At 46.3% G+C, this 19,919-nt stretch overlaps 1 protein-coding gene across 2 annotated transcripts in view; it reads right to left on the reverse strand.

The window, feature by feature from the left end:
• The window catches only part of IGDCC4 (immunoglobulin superfamily DCC subclass member 4), an 88,122-nt gene that overhangs the window by 50,856 nt on the left and 17,347 nt on the right, over nt 1–19,919 (reverse strand). For both annotated transcript variants that reach the window (XM_056499961.1, XM_056499960.1), the window contains exons 2-3: nt 7,068–7,397; nt 417–558 (exon numbers count right to left, since the gene is read on the reverse strand). In XM_056499961.1, coding sequence (XP_056355936.1) covers nt 417–558; nt 7,068–7,397 — 472 coding nt within the window. The remainder of the gene's footprint in view (nt 1–416; nt 559–7,067; nt 7,398–19,919) is intronic.

The raw sequence follows: 19,919 nt of genomic DNA on the forward strand, positions 1-19,919 counted from the left end.
CAGTTGGGTACGCCCAGGTTAATACTCCTCACCCCAATCCCCCAAAGAATTCTATATCATTTCACACAGAGGACAAGCCAAAGCAGTCCATACCTTGCCATGCCCTGTCCCAGGCACACACAGGCCTTTGCAGGGTACAGGTTCTGCACTGTAATAACTAGCACAATACCAGGGGTTGTTTTTCCTTTGTGGTTTGAATATTTGGGGAAAAGTTCATCATATTTAGGTGTTTATGGACCTTTTTTCCTCAGCTCTTTGATTACCTCCTCTTACATCACTTAGTTATCAGGTCCAAACCTGGTCTATGACCTCTCTGGTCATTCTACCATTTCACAGAATGATTTCCACATCCTGGAATGGTCAGGTTTTGCTCTGCTCTTTCTCAAGCTGACCCAAGAAAGCAAGTAGTGAGTCACCTGGGCTCTGCTGGAACAGCTTCATGGTCCTTCTCCCAGGTGATGACAGGGGAGGGCAGCCCCTCGATCCGGCACTCAAACCGGGCCATGCCATTTTCTTCCACTGTCTGCGACTCCGGCTGCTGGAAAAAGCGTGATAATGCTGGGGAAAGAAGAAGGGAGGGAAAGTTAATAACTCAGTGTTTCTGCTGAGAAATGCAAACCTGTTATGATGTATGAGCTAAGAGAAAGGCTTGTCTCTCCTGAAGATAGCCTGAAATATAATTCCTCCCTTTCCTGTGCTCCTACAGACCTTCGGCAAACCTAACAATAACTAGGTTTCAGTATACATTTGTATAAATTTGTTTCTTGCCTCATTTTCTCCCTTAAGGGCAACAGTGTGAGAGAAAGGCAATTTGGCAGTTTCAGCAGTTACCTTCCTAAATTGCCTCCTTGTCTGTTCACTTGCTCCATTTGGGAAGGACACAGAATAAGAAACAGAGGGGAAATGCCACAAGCCCAGAGATGAGAGTTTCCCCCTTGCCTTGTAGCATTCCTGCAGCCACAGGAAATTAATACAAGGCAAGAGGAAGAAAAAGCCAGATGTCAAGTTACACAAAACAACTGCTCACAGGCTGGCAGTGCTGAAGACCAGAGGCAGAGCCCATAAGGGTTTTGATCTTCCTTCTCCTACCTGCAAAAACCAACTTCATCCTATTCAAGCAGATGGGAAGCAGCCAAGGGGATCCAGACACCCTTCTAAGAGGAGGATGGATTTCATACATGCCAGGACACTTGTTTGCTGTTCAAGGCTCCCCTCTCCCTGTATTTCTTTCCATAGTAAAGAGGCTGAATTGCTTTGGAGACAAAGCACTAAGGTTTGGAATTGCTCTTGGACCACAATCCACAGCTGCTTCATCTTCCAGCCTCGTGCGCACAGCAAAACCCTGGAGCAGAAATCGTCCCCCAGGGCTGTCACATCTGTCCTACCAACAGCATAACCGCAAGGCATCTCAGTGCCAGGCGGAGTTTTGAATATTCATGCAGGTTTCTGGATGGGGGCAGAAAGCCTGTGTTCTCCTCCACCAGAACTGCCTTCTGCTTTATGCATCTCTGTTAAACTGTCTTTGCTGTGAAACTCACCCTACCAGACAAATCCATCCAACAATGCTCTAACACAAGTGCCAGAAACCCCAAATGTAGGACAATAAACATAAATTTCAGCCAAAAAATACACTTGAATGCTGGGCCAAGCACAGCGCTGTGCTCGAAGGACCCCAAGTGACCTCCTGGCCCTCCAACACAATTATGTGCTTGTCCTGCCATCACTTTCCAAGAACATCCATCATTGCTTTGGATTTTGTAGAACTCCAGACTTCAAGTTTTTCTTTGCATCTCTCACACACACAAACATCCACACACACATACACATGCCTTATTGCAGTGTGAGCTTGAGAAAGTATGTACAGTTTGGAAAATGAAATGCTTTTGCATGACCCATTTTAACCTCGGCATATTCTCAGCTGTCATTAGTGTTTTTCTTTAATTTAAATAGTTATCACATATTTCAAGCAACTCATTGCTCTCCGCAGCAGCTACAGACCAAATTCTCCCACCAGCTGTCCACCGCATTTAGTTTTTCAATTCAATACAAATGGAATGAAAAATGTTTTCCTGGAAAAAGTCGAAAAATACATTAATATGTAAGGCCTTAATTCAGCCAACTGCTTTAGTATTCTCAAATATACACCACAGACCACTTTACCACAGAGTAAATTCTACAAATTACAAAACCTTTTAAGCTCATGTTTATAAAACTTGCTGAATCTGAGTTTAAAAGAAAATCCATCAAATTCCAGTGCATGTTCAGGATGGCACCATCGAAACAACTTTCTCTTGACAGCAGACACCCTTAATCTTCTTTCCCATTATTTTCTTCTCATCGTACAGGTGTCAATGAGAATATTTTGGCAGGCTCTGGAGGGTCATGTACCCATGAAGATCATGACAGAAGGCAGGAATCCTTCTAAAAAATGAAATTTGTTAGCATTTCTGTTTTCTCCATGCAGGGTCACCTGTCTCTCTGCTGTTCATTAAGTGACATCATCTTGGTGCACAAAAGATGACAGAGCCTCCCTCAGCTCCCTTAGGCAATAGCCTGTTCTGGTTATTCCTGGCTATAACCTGCCAGACCTGGTCCTGCAAGGTTGAAATTCCCATCTGAGAAACAAATCCTGCCCTTCACCTCTACCCAGCCCCAACTGCCCCAGTGCTGGAATGGCTCTTCAAAAGCCAAGAAAAGCACCCCTAACAGAGCCTCATTAGGGTACAGGGGAGCGTGACCAAGCAGTGACCCTGATCAGGGAGCACAGTGTCCCTCTGGCCTGGAGCAGCACACAGGAACAGACACACTTCCTAAGGGGAGTCACAGCTCCTGGCAAAGCCATGACAGGCTGAGAGCTCCGTGGTGCTGGGGGTTCAACCCTGCTAGTGCCCAGCAAACCTGTTTGTCTGTTAGTGCCATGTCAGAACTCTTGGGGTGGGCTTCAGAGGATGAGCAGCTCCATCACAGTCCTTTCACAGCATGAGGTTAGGGATAGTGGGGATAGGGATGGGCTGGAAAGAATTAACTCTGCAAGCTCTGAAAGAAGCAGCCTGCAGCCTCCTCCGTGAAGGGGAGGACAGGGAACTTCAACCTTTGAGCACAGAAAGTAACACCAAATCAAGGCAAGAGAAGTGAGAAAGTTCCTCTGATGCAGGACTGAGCAAGACCCCCAGATGCCAGCCCCAAAAGGATCAGGCAGACAGAGCTGTTGGCTGAGCTCCTCACGACTCCACAAGCATCTGCACCACCTTGGGGCCAACACCACAGCACGGTCTGATCCCTTGTGCTCCTCCTCTCTCAGCCCCAGGAGTAGCAGGGTGGAATGGATGAGGCAGGACACATACAGCACCTCTAGTGTGACTCAGAGCTGTGCTGCAAACAGTGGTGCTGGGAGGAAAAAGAATCAGGTAAGGGAGGACAGGACTGGAGAGCAGGTCCTGCCATTTGGACATGCTGCACGGACGTGTGTGCAGGTCACAGCGAGTGCAGGACAGGCTCCAACATACTGCTCACCTTGGGGCCACAGGATCCCTGGGGGACTGCTCTTCTCCCACAAACACAATCTGGGCTGCTGCAGAAGTGCTGCAAAGTGAGAGGTTTTCCCACAGGGAAGCAGTGAAAGGAGATGCTTGAGGGGAAAAGGCAAACAAAGACGCATACTCAACATTATTTTCAACTCCTCAGCTAAGGTTTAGCTTGCAAAGCCATCCTGAGCCACAAAACTTCCCAGCCCCGTTGTACTGATTATCCTGAACACCTTAATAGGCCACTCAGTAAAAATTACCCACTGCAGGTGAGAAGGTGAAGAGCATTACAGCAAATTGCCCTCAGCACAGCCGAAGCAGCAGGCTCTGAGCTCCAGGAGTGGGGCAGGCAGCTCCCTCCCTGCTGACATGTTAAACCCAGCTGCAGCCAAGCCGTGTGTGCCAAGGCTCTTAGCCCTGAGCCCAGGGGTGACTGCAGGATGGTGAAACACAGCACCCTCCCCCTCTCCCAGCAGCGTGATCCGTGCAGGAGGCTGTGGGCTTGGAAAGGCTGCCAGCCAGCAACACTACACCCCAGGCAGAAAATGCAGTCTATGCAAGGAATTCAGCCTTCTGAAAGGGGCTCGCTGCTTTCTCCCACAGCGCTTTGCCCTCAGACTCTCTGCGTGCTCGTCCTCTTATCTCTTACAATTATTAGGAGATATTTCCAAGGTGGGGGCAACATCAGCCCCCACTGGGATCACAGACACCACCCAGGCCACCCCTCTCTGAACAACTCACCTCTGAACAGCCGGGGGTGGAAGGGGAGCACACAAAGAAAGTGGTGGGAGCAATTTGCCACAGCCCCCCGGCACAGCGCAGGCACGGCCAACACAGCACTCTGTCTGCAGGGCCATATGGCAGCACGGGATTGCTTCTGTCCCCACCCACCCTAAACAGCATCTAAAGCCACATCTACAGTCATGGATGGTCCAGAGACTGTGCATTCATCTGCAGGAAGCTTTTCTGCCCAGCGTGGCTCTGCCTACAGTCTCTGGCCTTCATTCACCTATGCCCCTAATTCACAAAATAAATAAGATAAAATCTATAAAGTAAATCCTTAAAGTAGTAACAAATCCTAGTCTGCCGTCCCTCAAATCCCAGACATGCAGGGCACCACAGAGAAGACACAAAATCCATGTGAAGAGGGGATGATGTGAGATGCTGTGTGTTGATTCCTGCTGTGGCCTGTCCCTCCAGGTGCAGGAACACTCCAAACCTCTCCTGTGCTCCCTGCCAGCAGCCACATGATGCTGGCCCATTGCCTCCAGCCACAGCAAACGTCTTCATCTGACAGTCCCAATTACTGTAATTTTCTACAACCTCCTTTGCACAAAATGTTTAAGCTAAATTAAAGGCTTTAACAAATCTTCATCAATGTAGTTATTAACAGATAGAAAGCCATACCTTCCCACACCTACAATAATGCCCTGATACGTCCATGTGGAAGCACGTGGGGTTCAGGAAAACCTGCAAACCCAATTTATCAGCCTGAGCAGCTGCTCATTTAACAGACACCTTCACACATGAGCCTTCACAGCCTTGCTCCTCCCCACTTGCCATGGCCACCACTGCCACAAGGTGTGGATGGAGACCATGGCATGGGTCCCTTGGTGGCACACAGGGTGCCAGGGAACACTGGGCAGTGAGCCATATGTTTATCCAGCAAAATGCCAACAAGCTGATCTCCTGGACCATGGTGGAAGTCATCACACTGTCACAGCCTTCACACACCATTCAACCTCCACCACCCTCGCCTGACTGCTTTGAGAAGCCTCCTCCAGCCTCTGGGCTCACTGCTGCCTGAAGCATCCCCTCCGTCCACTGGGAAGCCTTTACTCAGAGGTGCCAGAGCTGCTCTTGGGGCTATCAGGGGGAGAAGTGTCTCCCACAAGCCTGAAACACAGCAGATGACACCAACTGCACCAAACCAGTGCCAAGCAAGGCAGGCGCTATGAATACCCAGTGCTCCTACTTGTTACTGCAAGACTCGGTGGCACAGAGAGCCCCACAGCCCAGCATGGGAGCCCCATCCCAGGGAAGGAAAGGGCCTGCAGGTCAGAAGGACAAGCTCATGGCAGGAATAACACATCCCACCTGCTGAACAGGTTTTTTTCTACTGCCCCATCCTGATTAGCAGTCCCCGGGGCAATCACCACAAAGAATAAGCCCATCCACTCCAGCCAGCTTTGGACAGACCGTGTTCAGTGGCAGGGGAAAAAATGAAAAAACCCAAGTCTTTACAATCCTCACTTGCTCCAGCTGAATGCTAATGGAGCAAGTGCTTTTGCCCAACCCTTGGAACAAATCGAAGCGCGAGATGCATTTCATTAATCAATTCCCTCACTGCTCCTTGCTCAGAATGGTTATGTCAGGTGCCCTGGAAGCAGCATTTTCCCTGTGCAGATGGTAATAAAAGGAGACATATGAGTACACACAAGGAAAGAGTTCACCTGAAATTTCCCATTTCTGGAGGAACACAGAAGGGGATGGAGAGAGGCATCACCCCTGTACACTCCTCTGAAAAAATTCAGGAGGGGAGAACGGCAATTTAAGTCAGCCTCCCCATTTTGAGATGTCTCCATTGTTCTAACTTGTAAGACACCAAACAATAAACCCATGACCATAAAAGAGACACAGCCCATTGCCACTGGGCAAGAGATGGCACACACTTCAACATAAGTCACCCCTAAAATGGAATGACCAGATCCTAACCCACGCTGCCTGGGACTGAGACAGGAGCAGCTAAATAAATCCAGCTGCACTAGTGATACCTTTTCAACTCCCAGACTTCCACCTCCTCCCAAACTACACCTGTTTGCAGGATCCCTGGGGTACATCCCAGTGTAAAGGGGGTGTCATGACAGTCTCTCTGCATCTTCACCCCCCACATCTCCCATGGTGAGCTGTTTTCAAGAACATTTACACAAGTAAATGTACACACTGTACTAGAGAGAAGTGTTACTGTATTTGCATTATTTTATAGCCTCACCTATATGGCAGATAACAATAGCCTCACCTATTTACTTGCACTCACTTAAAATAGCCCCAGGAGCCAAGCCTGAGTACAAAGGAATGTTATTGTTGAACTCTGTGCAGAGATTCAGCAGTTCAGATCTTGGAGTGTCCTCCTCATCCAAGCAAAAACTGTCCTGAAGAGCCCTTTCTTTCATCTCTTCCATACAAAGAGATATTCACCTCACAAGCTGCCACAGCCAGACCCCACCACAACCACCTCTCCAAGCACAGGATGCTGCACTCAGGGCTCTGAAGTTCTCTGCAAAAACAAGCACTGTCTTTTGAAGAGAGAAAGGTCTTGTTTTTAATCCATAGCTGATGGCACTTACCTGGAGAGTTACACAGGATGTTAGCAGTGGGATAACAGGAAGACCACTGCTTATTTGTGGACTATCTGCAATCCCATCTATACATCATTATTGCAATTTTATTTCACAGACATTTCAAGGTCCTAGGGAAGCAGATTTCTGTGTAAATACCAGGAGGGGAAGGAAAGAAAATCAACAAAACCCCCAGAACACTTACTTGAAAATCTGACTGCAGCTGTTTGACTGGTGACAGTCCCTAGGGAGGTGTGAGACACACAGGAATAATTACCCTCAGCACCAGCCCTCTCGGGATATTTACTGTCCTTTGCCACAGCCTGCGATGAGATGAAGAGCGATCCATTTGGAAGTACATGGAGATGTTCCTGCTCCACTAATGGAAACCCATTCTTCTTCCATGTGATATTGATCACTTGCTCAACAGGAGTCAGGTTACAATCCAAAATCACCACTTGGTTTGGCTCGAGTATCACCTTTGCAGGACCAGCACTACAGCTCAGCTCCAGAGAATCCCCTTCCAACAGCCTCCCTGCAAAGAGAAAACAGTGTTACAATGGGAGTCACTTTCCTTGATTTAATCATATCCCAGTTTTACACAGCGAAGGAACAATGGCTGGAGATATCAGGTGAAATTCAGCCCTGTTGGGCGACCAGCACAGCCCGTGACTCCTGTTCACTGCACTGTCCATGCCCCATCCCTATGGCTGTACAATCTGCACCACTTCTGCCATTCTCAATGGGCCCAGCAGCCACCCCCGCTGCCCACACTTGTTTCCATGCTGGATTCAAACAGAAAGCAGCTGGAGGAAGGTGAAGAAGAGGTGCTAACAGTAGAAGCAAGCACAGGAGATGCAGTAAGGCCCCCAACCCATGGCAGGCTCCCCTGTCACCTGCACATGAGAGCCTCCTCCAAGGCTGATCAACCCTCACAAGACAATTTAGTGCAAGGAAAAGTATCCAAGCCCCATGTGGCACCCCAATGCCAACGACCATGGCAGTAAGAGCTCAAGTGCAGCTGGGAAAGCAGCAACTCCCACTAATGTTCATGTTCTGGGAAACACATTTCAAAGGAAAGAAAATAAAAGAATGGTTAAAAACATGACCTGCTGTCTCTGAGCATTTTATCCCATACAGGTGAATCCAGAGCAAGAATGGATGGATGCATTTTCCCCACTAGAAAAGGAGATTCCAATTGTTAGCAGACAGTACCCAGCACGTGCCCTCAGGCAACCCTCCTGCTGCAGCCAGAGCCCAGAGTAGTGACCAGCAACAAGCTCAGCTGAACAGATCTTGGTCTGGCTGACTTCCAAACCCACGTACTCAAGGGGGCTCCACCTCTGAAACAATGCTCAGCATTTCCTAAAAGAATATTGCCATTAATAAAATGCATTTGCCGTTAGAGTTCTCCAGAGACACTAAGTCAATGTTAGCTGGCAGCGCTGCTTCCACACACCAGCAATTTCAATCTCTGCTGTGCTCAAACCATCACCATCCACTCTTTTTATGGCTCTGCTCCAAATTATTTTGTCACTGCTCCAATCAGAAATGTTTCCTGCCTCTATAACAAGTTTATCAACACTGGATATGAACCACATGGCTCCCTGCCCGTCTCCTATCGCAGAAGGCTACAGATTAATTTTATAGGAATTCAAACACCCTATTAAACCTGCTACTACCTACTGCTGATAAAAGGGCTGCACTTTAAAAGAGTGTGTGTTAAGCATGCAATTAAGGGCAATGACACGCAAAATTACATATGCAGGGAGATGGAATTATTTCAAGGCATGTGCTGGAAACTGCAGGTGCCCTTGGAAGGAAGGGCCTTACCCTGTCCCCATGCGTGGCTAATTCAGTGCCCATGGGGACAGGAACTTACCAGGTTTGTCATCACTGCTGGGTTGTAAAAAAACCACTGAGAATTTGGTTCTCAGCTCTGGCCCCTTCAGTAACAAGGAGGCCACACAAGAACCTGCCTGTTGATTGCATTGTTATCGGACAGAACAGACCCTCTTCTGTCACCTTCACTAGGACATCCAGGAGGCAATCTCCTAGTCCCCAAAGACGAATTCCAGCAGGATACAGAGATGCCCTGTCACAGCCAGGTACTGTACCCTGTGACAAAGGGGCAGCCATTGCCAACACAGAGCTACCTGAAAGTCCCTGGATTTAGGGTTTTCCTGTATGGATGTTTCCACCATGCTGCTATCTCACACTCTGCAGGGAGAAAGCACAGGCAGAAGCAGCAGACAGTGAGTTCCCAGTGTGTACACACCACAATGGAATTCCTGGATTTGTCTGCCAGCACAGCCCTGGTAGGTCCAGGTCAGGCAAATGTCACCAAGTACCCTCCTGCAGGACAAGTCTGTCCATTCATGTCTCCCAGGACAGACTGGTCCTTTGAGGATCACAGCTAGCTACAGAACTCAGTGGCTCCCCAGGAGGATAGAAGCAGGGGAACATGAAGCTGAAAGGCTGCCCCAAATGTACTGGAAAGACACTGCCTCTGGAAGCCTTTCGTGCAAGGCAGCTGGTACCAAAAAACCGTACGAAGTAGTGAGAAATTTAGCACACCAAATACCTGTGCAGGTGACATGGACAAGCACAGGAGAAAGTTAACAGCTGAAAAAAACTCAGCTGAGCTCAGGACAGGAGGCACACTCAGATGCTGTCATGAGAACCCTCATCCATGGAGAAGCAGTGACACAGACACTTCTCTGAAGTGATGTCCCTGTAGCAGCTGCTGCTGGCAGCACATCACCGGGGCTCAGGCAGCCTGTGTGAATACAGCACCTCTGTGGAGGCAGGGCTGCTATGGCAAAGGCTGAGGTGTGTGATGCAGAGCTTATTCCAAAAAACCTGAAACTTTGTTGGGTAAAGTCTTCATTCTTTGCCTTTCCTTACATTTGTCATCTTTAGAAGCTCCTGTTCATCACTTGGGGAAGCAGCCCGTGTATGTGCTGTTTTGTAGTTTCTTCAGACAGCAATTAGAATGGCATTTTGCTGAAAATACTCCTCCTCTTCCAAAGGTGAAGTGCGAGGGGACAGTCAGGAATAGAGAAGGGATCTGCAGTGCAGCTTCCCACAGTAAGAAGTAATTATCAGCCCCTCAAACTTCAATTCCTTAAAAAGTCAACTCAACCTGCTTGTAACAGAATAAGAACAGAACATACTTTCCATCACAGAAAAAGTATTTCCTTTTCAAAAACATGTGGTGATGTTTCTATATCCCTAAATCAACTGGCTCTTTTCCCCAAAGTCAAAACCTACCTGGATCCAAGCTCCTACTTGGTTGGCCAAACACGTGCGACCACCCCTCCTTGTCTGTTATTTAACACAGCCTGCTGGGAAGGCCTCCAGCTGGGCTAATGAAGTTCCCACCCAACACCAGACCGGTCTGACCTGTCCAGAATCATCCAGCCCTCCTTCCTGCCCTTTTGGCCCCAAAATAATGCAAGTTTTTGGTGACAAGCCATTTGCACATACAGAGGTTGAGCAGCAGGGTCCAGAGTGCAGACTTTGCATTGCAAGAAGCCCCAGTATGACTTTTGTCCCAAGATGTTCAAAGAACTGCATAAACACATCCTGATTAAGGAAAAAATACCTTCCAGGCTCTGGAAACATAGGAGGAGGTCTGGTTCAAAACACCACACTAAATTAGCAAGCCTGACAATGAGATAAAAGCCCCCTTCAAGGGAAGGGATCAGAAGAGAGTAAAATTAGTCCAAGTGAGATCAAAGACAAATGAAATCAGGAATGTTAAGTGCTTACAGAAGCTGCTGACTATTTCCAACCTCATTCTTCATCCTATAGTGACAGAAATGGATAGGAGCCTGGTTAAGCATAGAGCCACGTGCTTGTGCAGCCTCCTGCTCACCTCCATCTCCTTACCTGGCAGAGGTGATGCTGTCATGAATGTAGTCAAGGTGGGCTTCCAAGATACGAGCCAGAAGGGCTTTTTACACCTCAGTCCTAGGCAGGTGCTCCAGCTGCAGACCTGTGCTTTGGAGCCAAACAGCTTTTTGCTTTTGACTACTCCTGGAAGTAGTTTCAGCTGCTGAGCTATTCCAAGGTGGGCAGGAACAGTTTTCAGATTATAAATGTGTGTGCAAGTACACACTCACATGTAGATACACACAATACACTTGTGCATTTGCATACAGAGTTCTGGGGGAATGCAGGTGTATTCAAACGCATGCCCTGGAATGGAGGGTCTTTGATGTAGCAAGTTAAAAGCATTTTGCTCCCCATGAAAATTATATTTTCTGACCCAGGCTCTGCAGAGGTTTTTTCACTCTCCCCCGTGTTGCTAACCCCTAGGCTATATTGCGCATAAAAACAGTCCAGGAGAAAATGTTCTTTTTCTCCCATCTATTTCCTCACTTCCATCAGCCATCCATCCACCTCCGGCATCCAGGCCCAGTGAAGTAAATTAAAAAGTCTCCTGTTGAGTGGTGTAAAAAAACAGGGCGTTTCAAATGAACAAAGGTCATCAAATCTTCAAGGCACAAAGCTGTCCTCTGCCCTCCACAGGAGCACAGCCCCTGCCAGCCTGAGTTCAGATCCAAGGCAGGCATCTGAAAATCCACATTAAACCAGCCAACAGCCCTTCCCCAGTCACACATCTCAGCATCCAGCCAAACCCCACTCCTATCATCTCCTCTTCCCAACATCAAAGGGAGGCAGGAATAGCCAGATGTACCACTGAGTAAAGGCAAGAAAGAACAGATTCTGTTGGGTTTTAATTTCAAATCTATAACTAAGCAGGTGAAGTGTCAATGAGCAACACAGAAAGGTCTGACAGATTGCTGACCATGGAGTTACTCGGGCAGAGGTGAGACCCTCACAGCAGTGTTTCTACATCCAGGACATGCAACACTCCAAGCTCACAGAACTGGGAGCTTTCACTCCACAACTAAGAACAGCACAAATCCCCACTTGTATCCTTGCACACAGGGCTATTTCCCTTCCCCTCCCCTGAAGTTTAAGCACTTAAATCAAGGTGGAAAAACCTAGACAAGGCAGATGCTTGTTCTGGTGAAATTTTGGCTATCAGCAGTAAACATGCCCTTGAGCTCTGCTACTCAGCATGAGCAAATAAAAGGTTACTGTTCAACAGGAGACAAATGGCTTTGTGCAGAGGAGAATGAGTCGTGGTATAGTAATTCCTGTGAAAACAAAACATTCAGGCATAAACCAAAAAGGATTCAGATAGCCACTGGCATATCTGTGCTTCTTTTCTAGCACAGCTGAAATCACCTGATCCTCAACCCCTGAGTCAGGCCCATAAGACTGACAGCACTTCTCCATCACTTCTATCTTCTCTTCAAGAAACTCATTCAGCTGCAGAAAACCAAAGACATTTAGGCACACACAAGATCCCAAGGCACAACCACTCCTAAAACCTCAGCCCGCTCAACAATTCCAAGGCTCAGACCTTCACTTCAAGGTAGGGGAGGCCCATCTTTAGCACAGCTGAGTGAGGCCCTGAGAGAAGCTCAAGGACACCCAGCCCAAAGCAGCCAAACCATTGACAGCCTCCAGTGCCTTCCTGAGAAACCCCTCCAATACTCCCAGCCCAAAACAAAGAAAGCTGAGCCAAGCTAGACAGGACCCATTACAGCACAGGCCTTGGGAGATTAATACTTCACAGGGAGCAAAGTACAAGGGTTTCTAATCTGACACACTTCCAGAGCTGACATCACTTCTAGTTCTTGGCAGCCAGAGATTTTCCTGGGGAGCCGCTGTTGTGCTTCAGGTCCCACAGCCTGGAGCCTGGCCAGCACATTTCCTATTCCACACACATCTGGCACTTTGAAACTGGCTTGTGCACCTTGCAGAGATCCAGCCAAAGAAAACCTTCCCAGGAGCAAGAAAGTGGCTCAGGAAAGGAGAGCAAAGCACTCGGTCATCGTGTGTGTTCTGTGGGATATCATGCACTAAGAGGAAAGGGCTCCTCTCTCCCCTCCACATCCCACAGGAGGTGGCAGGAATTCAAATGGCATTTGAGCCTCTGCACTGTCGCCTGCCTTAATTTATGTATTTATTTTGGATGTTGAACTCGTGGAACTCAACAGCACAATTAATCTTATTTTAATTGGGAGTGAACAGCACTGAAGAAAAGTGAAGTTACTCCTTCCAAAGGGTTTTCCTACCTCTCAACAAGCCAACTACTGTGCCATTGTTCTGCTTAATGTAACCTTCTGCCGATGCTCTTCAGTCGCTCTCAGAGCTGTAGAAAATCTTTACATTCCCATTGTCTAATTCAAAGAGCGACTATACTTCAGTGTGTCCCCATTAAAGCAACACAAAGCTCTCTTTCTTCTTGGAAACTTTATGCATTGACAATTACAAGTCAATAGCTTGGTCTCAGCCTGTTTTTAGGGCAATTGTACTTGGCAAGTGGTGACCCAGAAAGAAATCTGGAGGAAGGTCTCCGACAGTCTGCATGCTGGGTGCTCAGCAACACCAGGACTGAAAGCAGAGCCAGAGAAGCTCTGGGCTTGGAGCACCCCACTCCCGTGATCTCTACAGAATGGGAGGCTGAAAGAGGAGCTAGACATCTAAATCCCCTTGTGCATCACTTATTCAGCCTCCCCTCAGCACAATAAAATAGAAAACATTCTTCCATTAAACTGTAAGGAGGCCTGTGGGAGAGAAGGGTCAAGATCCCTACATTCCCTGCTTAGTTACCAGATGTTACTGGAACTTTCCACCTTGTAACAGCAACAGGAGTAAGAAAGTTACACCTTCAACACCCATATAAGCCTCTCTGGAACAGAAGAGTCTTAAAACTAATCTCCAGAGCTGCTGAAAAGACCATTTTATTAACACTTAATATCCAAGCACAGCAGAGCAGTTCCAGTCCTGAGCAGTGCTCACCAGTGGGAAGCCAACCTTATCCTAATTCTGCATATAAGCAACCTGGATGGTTTATTTAATAATGCAGCACCTCCCACTGCTGCAGGAGTATTTATCCAGCTGGCAGCAAGGGACTCTCAGATCATGCCCTGTCACTAAGCTGATCCCAGCCTTTCATGAGCAGCTGGGTGCCAGCCTGGCACTGCAGGTGGCAAGAGGCGGCATGTGGAGAGTGTCACATTGTCCCCACGTCAAGGGGCTGGGCACGAGGTTGTGCCAAGAGCAATCCCCTGACACCCTGCACAGAGCCAGCTGCAGCCATGGGGTGTGTACAGCGTCCTGCTCACTCCTCAGCTTGGGCCTGGGTGCACATTGGTGCTCCTCAAGTCCTGGCACACATCCGGACCCAGGATGAGCACTGGCAGGGAAAACTGGAGCATGCAACTCTCCCCAAAGAACAGTGCTAGGCATGAGCCTCTGGCCTTTGTCCTGTTCAAATCCCCAGATCAAAACAAAAGAGCAGAAGGGATGGCATGAAAGAAACATCTAAAACACATGCAACGCTGCATCGCTGTTTATGGGCTATACCTGGAAAGAATGACATAATCTAAAGCTGTAATTACAGTAAATAGATGAGCTGTTTGGGCTGGCATTGAATTAATTTTCTTCACGTGGGGAAATGAATACCTTTGTGTATAAATGTAACATACACCAAGGAAAACACCAAGGAAATAGAACAGCTGGAAAGGTCTCCGCGGAAGTATTTTTGAAGATGCTCCTAATGCTGAAGTCAACTGAAGCTGTTCATTTCAGCCACCCAAGACCATGAAAGCCATCAACCCACACAGCCCTAGAAACTCTAACCTAGTAAAATGCCAACTGATTTCTAGAGAGGACTAAGTGCTCTCCTGATTCCACAGAAGCATCAGATTTGCCCAAATATCTGCGTCTACAGATGATGCCTTGCAGATAGGAACAAACACCACACCAGCTCTCAAGATTAAGTTCTTTCTCATTGAGATGTGTGTTATTCTGATGTATCCCCTGCAACAAATGGTCCAGAAAGAGGAAACAAATCAATAGAAGTAATAATTTATTCATTGTGTTGAATTGTCAATGGCAATTATAACAGTAAAGCGCTTGACTTTGACAAAGGTTAAGCATTTGTATTTCCCCCCTCTGACCCCAGAAGGGTTTCTGAAGGTAGAGGAAGCCTAGAATTTCAAAATCCAGATTTGCTAAACTCAGCCTTTTTCAGGTCTTCTCCCCAAGACATCTCACACTGGAACAGGGAGAGCTATCCCCATGTAGAGCAATATAAATGTGAGCTTCCCTTGCACTGAAAGATGCTCGAAGTGCCAAAGTGACTTAAACACTAAAATCCCTGAAAGACTCTCCACAATCCCCTCACTGCCAGATCCAGAGAGGACTGAGCTGTTCCTGTGCCTTTCCCAGACACTCCATGCCCACTCCATGCTGCTGCAAGCACGGGATGGGGAACACAGGACAGAGCCCTGGCTTTGCATTCAGAGATTTACAGTGAGGAGGCACATTCAAATTACAAGCTTGAACAAGCACACTGGAACAATAACACATCAGAGTCCTGTAATTGGGCCCTGAAATACACTTAGTGAAAAATACAGACCAGCTGCAAAGCTGGAAATGCTCCTAATGCAATCCAAGGTAATTATTGGTAACAGACCATCAAACAAGTGCATTAATATGCTCTGATCAGAGAGAGAATCAGATGGACAGTCTGGCACAGCAGCTTGTACCTGCAAATTATGTAAATGATTTGAAAGAGCAAAGCCCCAAAGCCCTAGAAACACTAACTCTAATGAAAGTTATTAAATGCTATTTTTGTTATCTGCTGGTGTTAACATCAGAAGGCCCATTTACTGCAGTGACTGTAATTGTGCTGCAGAGAGTCCAGGCTGAATAAGCCTGAGATTTGCAGACTAAAACAACTGCATTGGATTTGCATGATCTCACCCACACCCGTTTAAACACATAATGACTTCCTGCATTTTTCACTGATGTTGGAAAGGAAACACAGTTATTTTGCTTTTGTGAGATGCACAAGTTCCTGATTTTACTCCATCATACATGTACTTTGTCTGCAAAGGACACAGAAGAGTCTGAAAGAAGATTTCCTGTTACAACATCACCTATTTTTATACTTCAACTGTTTCAGTTTAGCATACTTTTAGGATATACTGTCATCTCTTCATGCCTTAGAAGCTAAAAGTATGCAGTATGATACAAGCTTCAGTATCATTTCTCTTGAGAATAGTCAGTTAACCAGAAATTAATACTGCCAAATAAATACCCAAAAATCTTTCACCTGTGGGCTACAGTTTTAGAGTATTTTGTAGCTCTTTCCCCCTAGATTAATGGCTTGGCATATTCCAAAGATACAAATATAAATACATTAAATTGAAAAATGTTCAGTTCCGACAGTGAATATTTTATCAGTCAAGTTCTCACCACGCTAAGTATTGAAAAAAAAAAATAAAATAAGGCAGCATACCCAATGCCAGACCTTGGGCAAAGTCAAAGAGGAATGAAACAGTGACTCCAAGTCTGAATCCAGCAGTCAAACTTCCCAGCTAATACATCCTGTCCTCTCTACCAGACAATTCTGGAGCCTTTGTAACTAAAATTTTACACACAAAATGCAGTGCAAAGCTGTGGAGCAAGCATACACAGCCCATCCTTCTTCTCCATCGTTTTAAAGACCTCCAGAAACTTGAGCTATACTTTACAATTTCAAAAGAAACACACCGTGTGTAACCTTATTTTCTTTTTTTTACACATTGTGAGATAGGCACACTTCCAGCTTTAATGGTGCACCCAAAGACAGTAAGGCAGCAGTACCTCCAATGAATTTCATGGCCTGGTTCACTGTCCATCTTGCTTCCCAGCATGTCACATGTGCTGCATGTCACAAAGGACAGCAAGAAAGCTCGGCAGGAAAGAGGAAGAGTGTGTCACAGATAAAGGACACGAGCCCTTTGACTCTGCCCCTTCTTGGGTGTACGAGGCTTGTGCTTGGAGTGCCAGCTCGGCCCCAGAGCCCCAGCTCGCCCACCCTGGCTCTCTGCAAAGGAGGCGGGAGTGACAACAGCTGCTGTCAGTTATTAGTTGTGTCTGCTCACACTCACCAAGCCTCCCCAGGCTGCACTGCTCCGAGCGAAGCCAGACGGAAACGGCGAGCGTCACTCGAGGCAGCAGGAGAAACACTTCTCCATCACATGTGCACTCCCTTCACAGGCTCCACTTCCAGTTGTCTTGCCTGTCATTACAAGGAACTTACAGCCTGCTGCTGAATGATGTGCTGTAATCAATACAGCCACAAGATCCCCTGGAAAGGATGTGGGAGCACAGCTCAGCAGTGATTTTTATGAGTGCAGGATCCCACAGACCAGAGCAGTCCCAACTCTCCTGAGTATTTCCTCTATTTACACTGAGATCAGAAAATTAAAATGATATTTTACGCTTAATGGTTTGAGCAAGACCTGTGAAGTCCTTCTCTTGGTCCCATTTACAACACAAATGCCAATGACAGAGCAGCAGATGGTCAGAAACACTCCCCTAGAATATTCAGGCGATTCAACTTGAATCTGTGCCCAAATCATTTAACTTTAATGGATTCTTTCATTAACAACCAAAGAAAGGGAATATGGTTGCCAAGACATTAAAATCACTTTTTCAATTATACTGTTATAAAATCGAACAAATTAGCTGTAATTCTTAGCTGAAGCTTAAATGGAAGCACGACTTTATGAAAGAAATTAAAATTGATTTGGATTAGTGGGCATCAAGGGCTTTTTAAAAATTAACAAGATTCTTATGACTTCATAGCATGGATGGATTAGCTGGAGGTTTCGCTGCCCTGTGCTTGCTACCTGCCAAAGCATGGCAGCTGGCTTCACAGCATTTGTTACAGCAGGGTTTAATTAGACTGAGAGGAGAGAACGCAGGGATTGAAGCTGGAAACAAAGTTCTAGAGAAGCTGGAGGGTGTCTGAATTCACCTTTTGGACCCAGCCCAGCAAGGTCTTGGCAAAACTCAGGGAAGTCATAACCTCTAAGCTTTAGCAGGACCAGCTGTACAGGCTGTAGTGTTTAGTTCAGGATGGTCTTGAAAAACTGTACTGGATGCTTCACAAACATAAAAAAAAAAAAAAAAAAAATCAAGCCCAAGATGTCTGCTGTAAAGAACACACAACTTTAATGCAGGCTACTGAAAAAAAAAAAAAAAAAAAAGATCCAACATACCACAGAAACCCGAAGCAGGTAAGAATTAACAATGGGAGCAGGGGAAAGAGCAGTTCATAAAGGAAACAAGAACTGTAACACTGGGCACCAGGATGCAAGTTACCTACAACACAGAGCAATGGGGTCACACTAGGAAGAAAAATGTCCTTTATATTGTATAATATGAACTTAATGAAAGAGACCTTCACTGAACACAACTTGCATTGATCCTAAAGACCAGGAACCCTAAGATGTACTTTAGAGAGCCATCCCCCTGCCAGGGAAAGCAGTGATTTGGAACTGCTACCCAGAAAAAAGAGACTGAAACCAAGCTGGAGACTTTTATACCTGCACTGGACAAAGCCTTTTAAAATTTATTTATTAAAAAAAAAAAAAAAAAAAAAAGAAGAAGAAAGAAAGAAAGAAAAAAAAAAAAAGGGGAAGAAAAAAAGGCACTAGTGGGAACAATCCTGTTTTGACCCTTGTGAGCCAGACAGGATGTTCCAGTGCTCAGGCTCCACCCCAAACAGCTCCAGGATGATGCACTGCTGAGAGCACCTGCCAGCTGGCACAACTGGCCTCTCTGTAAGGTAAATGCAGCAGAACATTTCAAAACCATTTTCATGAAATCTTGCAACACAAAGCACTTTAGATGACTCCCCTTTACGAGTCAGCATTTCATATTTAGTTATTTCTGCTCTTTATTGCAACACAGCGGGTGGCAATTTGCATCAGTAAAAGCTGGCTGGAAAAGTTAATCTTTCTTTGGACAATCCTGAATATTACTGCTTTGCCATAATCCTGCTGGTTTGTCACCCTGTATCTGGCTTTCAGATATGCCACAGAGTAATGTTCTCCAATAAATCAAGAAGATCTTTACCCTTTGAACCAAGCTTTGAATTGTAATCACTGTGGGTCTCTGTGTGCTTGTTAGCAGGTCTTACATTTAAGAAAACAGAACACATTTTAATCCAGAACCTTTCAAGATCCATGTGTCTTTGAGTTCTTTTAATGATTTAAGAATCAGGGCACCCTCTGGCTTTCTGTTAGAACTAATGGCAAGATTTGGCCTAGTAGGGTGGCAACTATGCACACATAACACACATAACCGAGCCCTTTATCTCATCTAGGGCAGGGATTTGTTGAAAAGCCTGGAGTTGGTTAGAAAGGAAACCCCTGGATGAGACAGTCACTGACAGTGATCCCTTTGCAAGGTAAAGCAGAATGGGCTTCTGCAAACCAATGTTTTAGGCTGAAGGTGACTTTTAGTTTTGCACCACCATAATAGCACAAGAGCAGGCACATCGAATTCAGATGCTTCTACTGAAGGGCAGCAAATGCCAGGGTAGGGAACAGTAATTTCCAGCCAGGAGCACAGAACTTCCTGACCCAAACTGCCTGACCTAACCAAGCAGCACAGATAGCACCTGCACCTGTGGAATCTGGCCTCCAGGTTCACATTACTCCCATAAAGGAGCAGGGAGAGGAACTGGCATTCTCACCACACTGTAGGCACCAGCACCTCTGTCCATCAACTGTAGGTTAGAAGTACCTACAGGGACTTCTGCATATCCATTTTGACTTGTCTATGAGTAGAAGCCTATTATTATCATAATTATTAGTAACAATTATACAACTATTATATATGTTAATATATGTCAACAGAATAAGAATATTAATATATTCTCTACAGGGTATTTCACAGAATTAATGAGATCTCATAATGAGCCTAACCCCTCTGACATCTTGCTGATACTTATTTCTAAGCAAGGTACTGAATTCAGTGTGCATCTGCTCCAGCATTGAACTAGCTTGAAACTCAACTCGATACCCACAGGTGAAAAGGGCGTGGATGCTGATGAAGGGAGGTTTCTGCATTGCTGGGGGCAGTGATGCAAGGGGCAAATGTACATTTACTCCTGGTGCCTTTATTA

Source organism: Oenanthe melanoleuca, chromosome 10 (assembly GCF_029582105.1).
Source record: "Oenanthe melanoleuca isolate GR-GAL-2019-014 chromosome 10, OMel1.0, whole genome shotgun sequence".
NCBI classification, from domain to species: Eukaryota; Metazoa; Chordata; class Aves; order Passeriformes; family Muscicapidae; genus Oenanthe; species Oenanthe melanoleuca.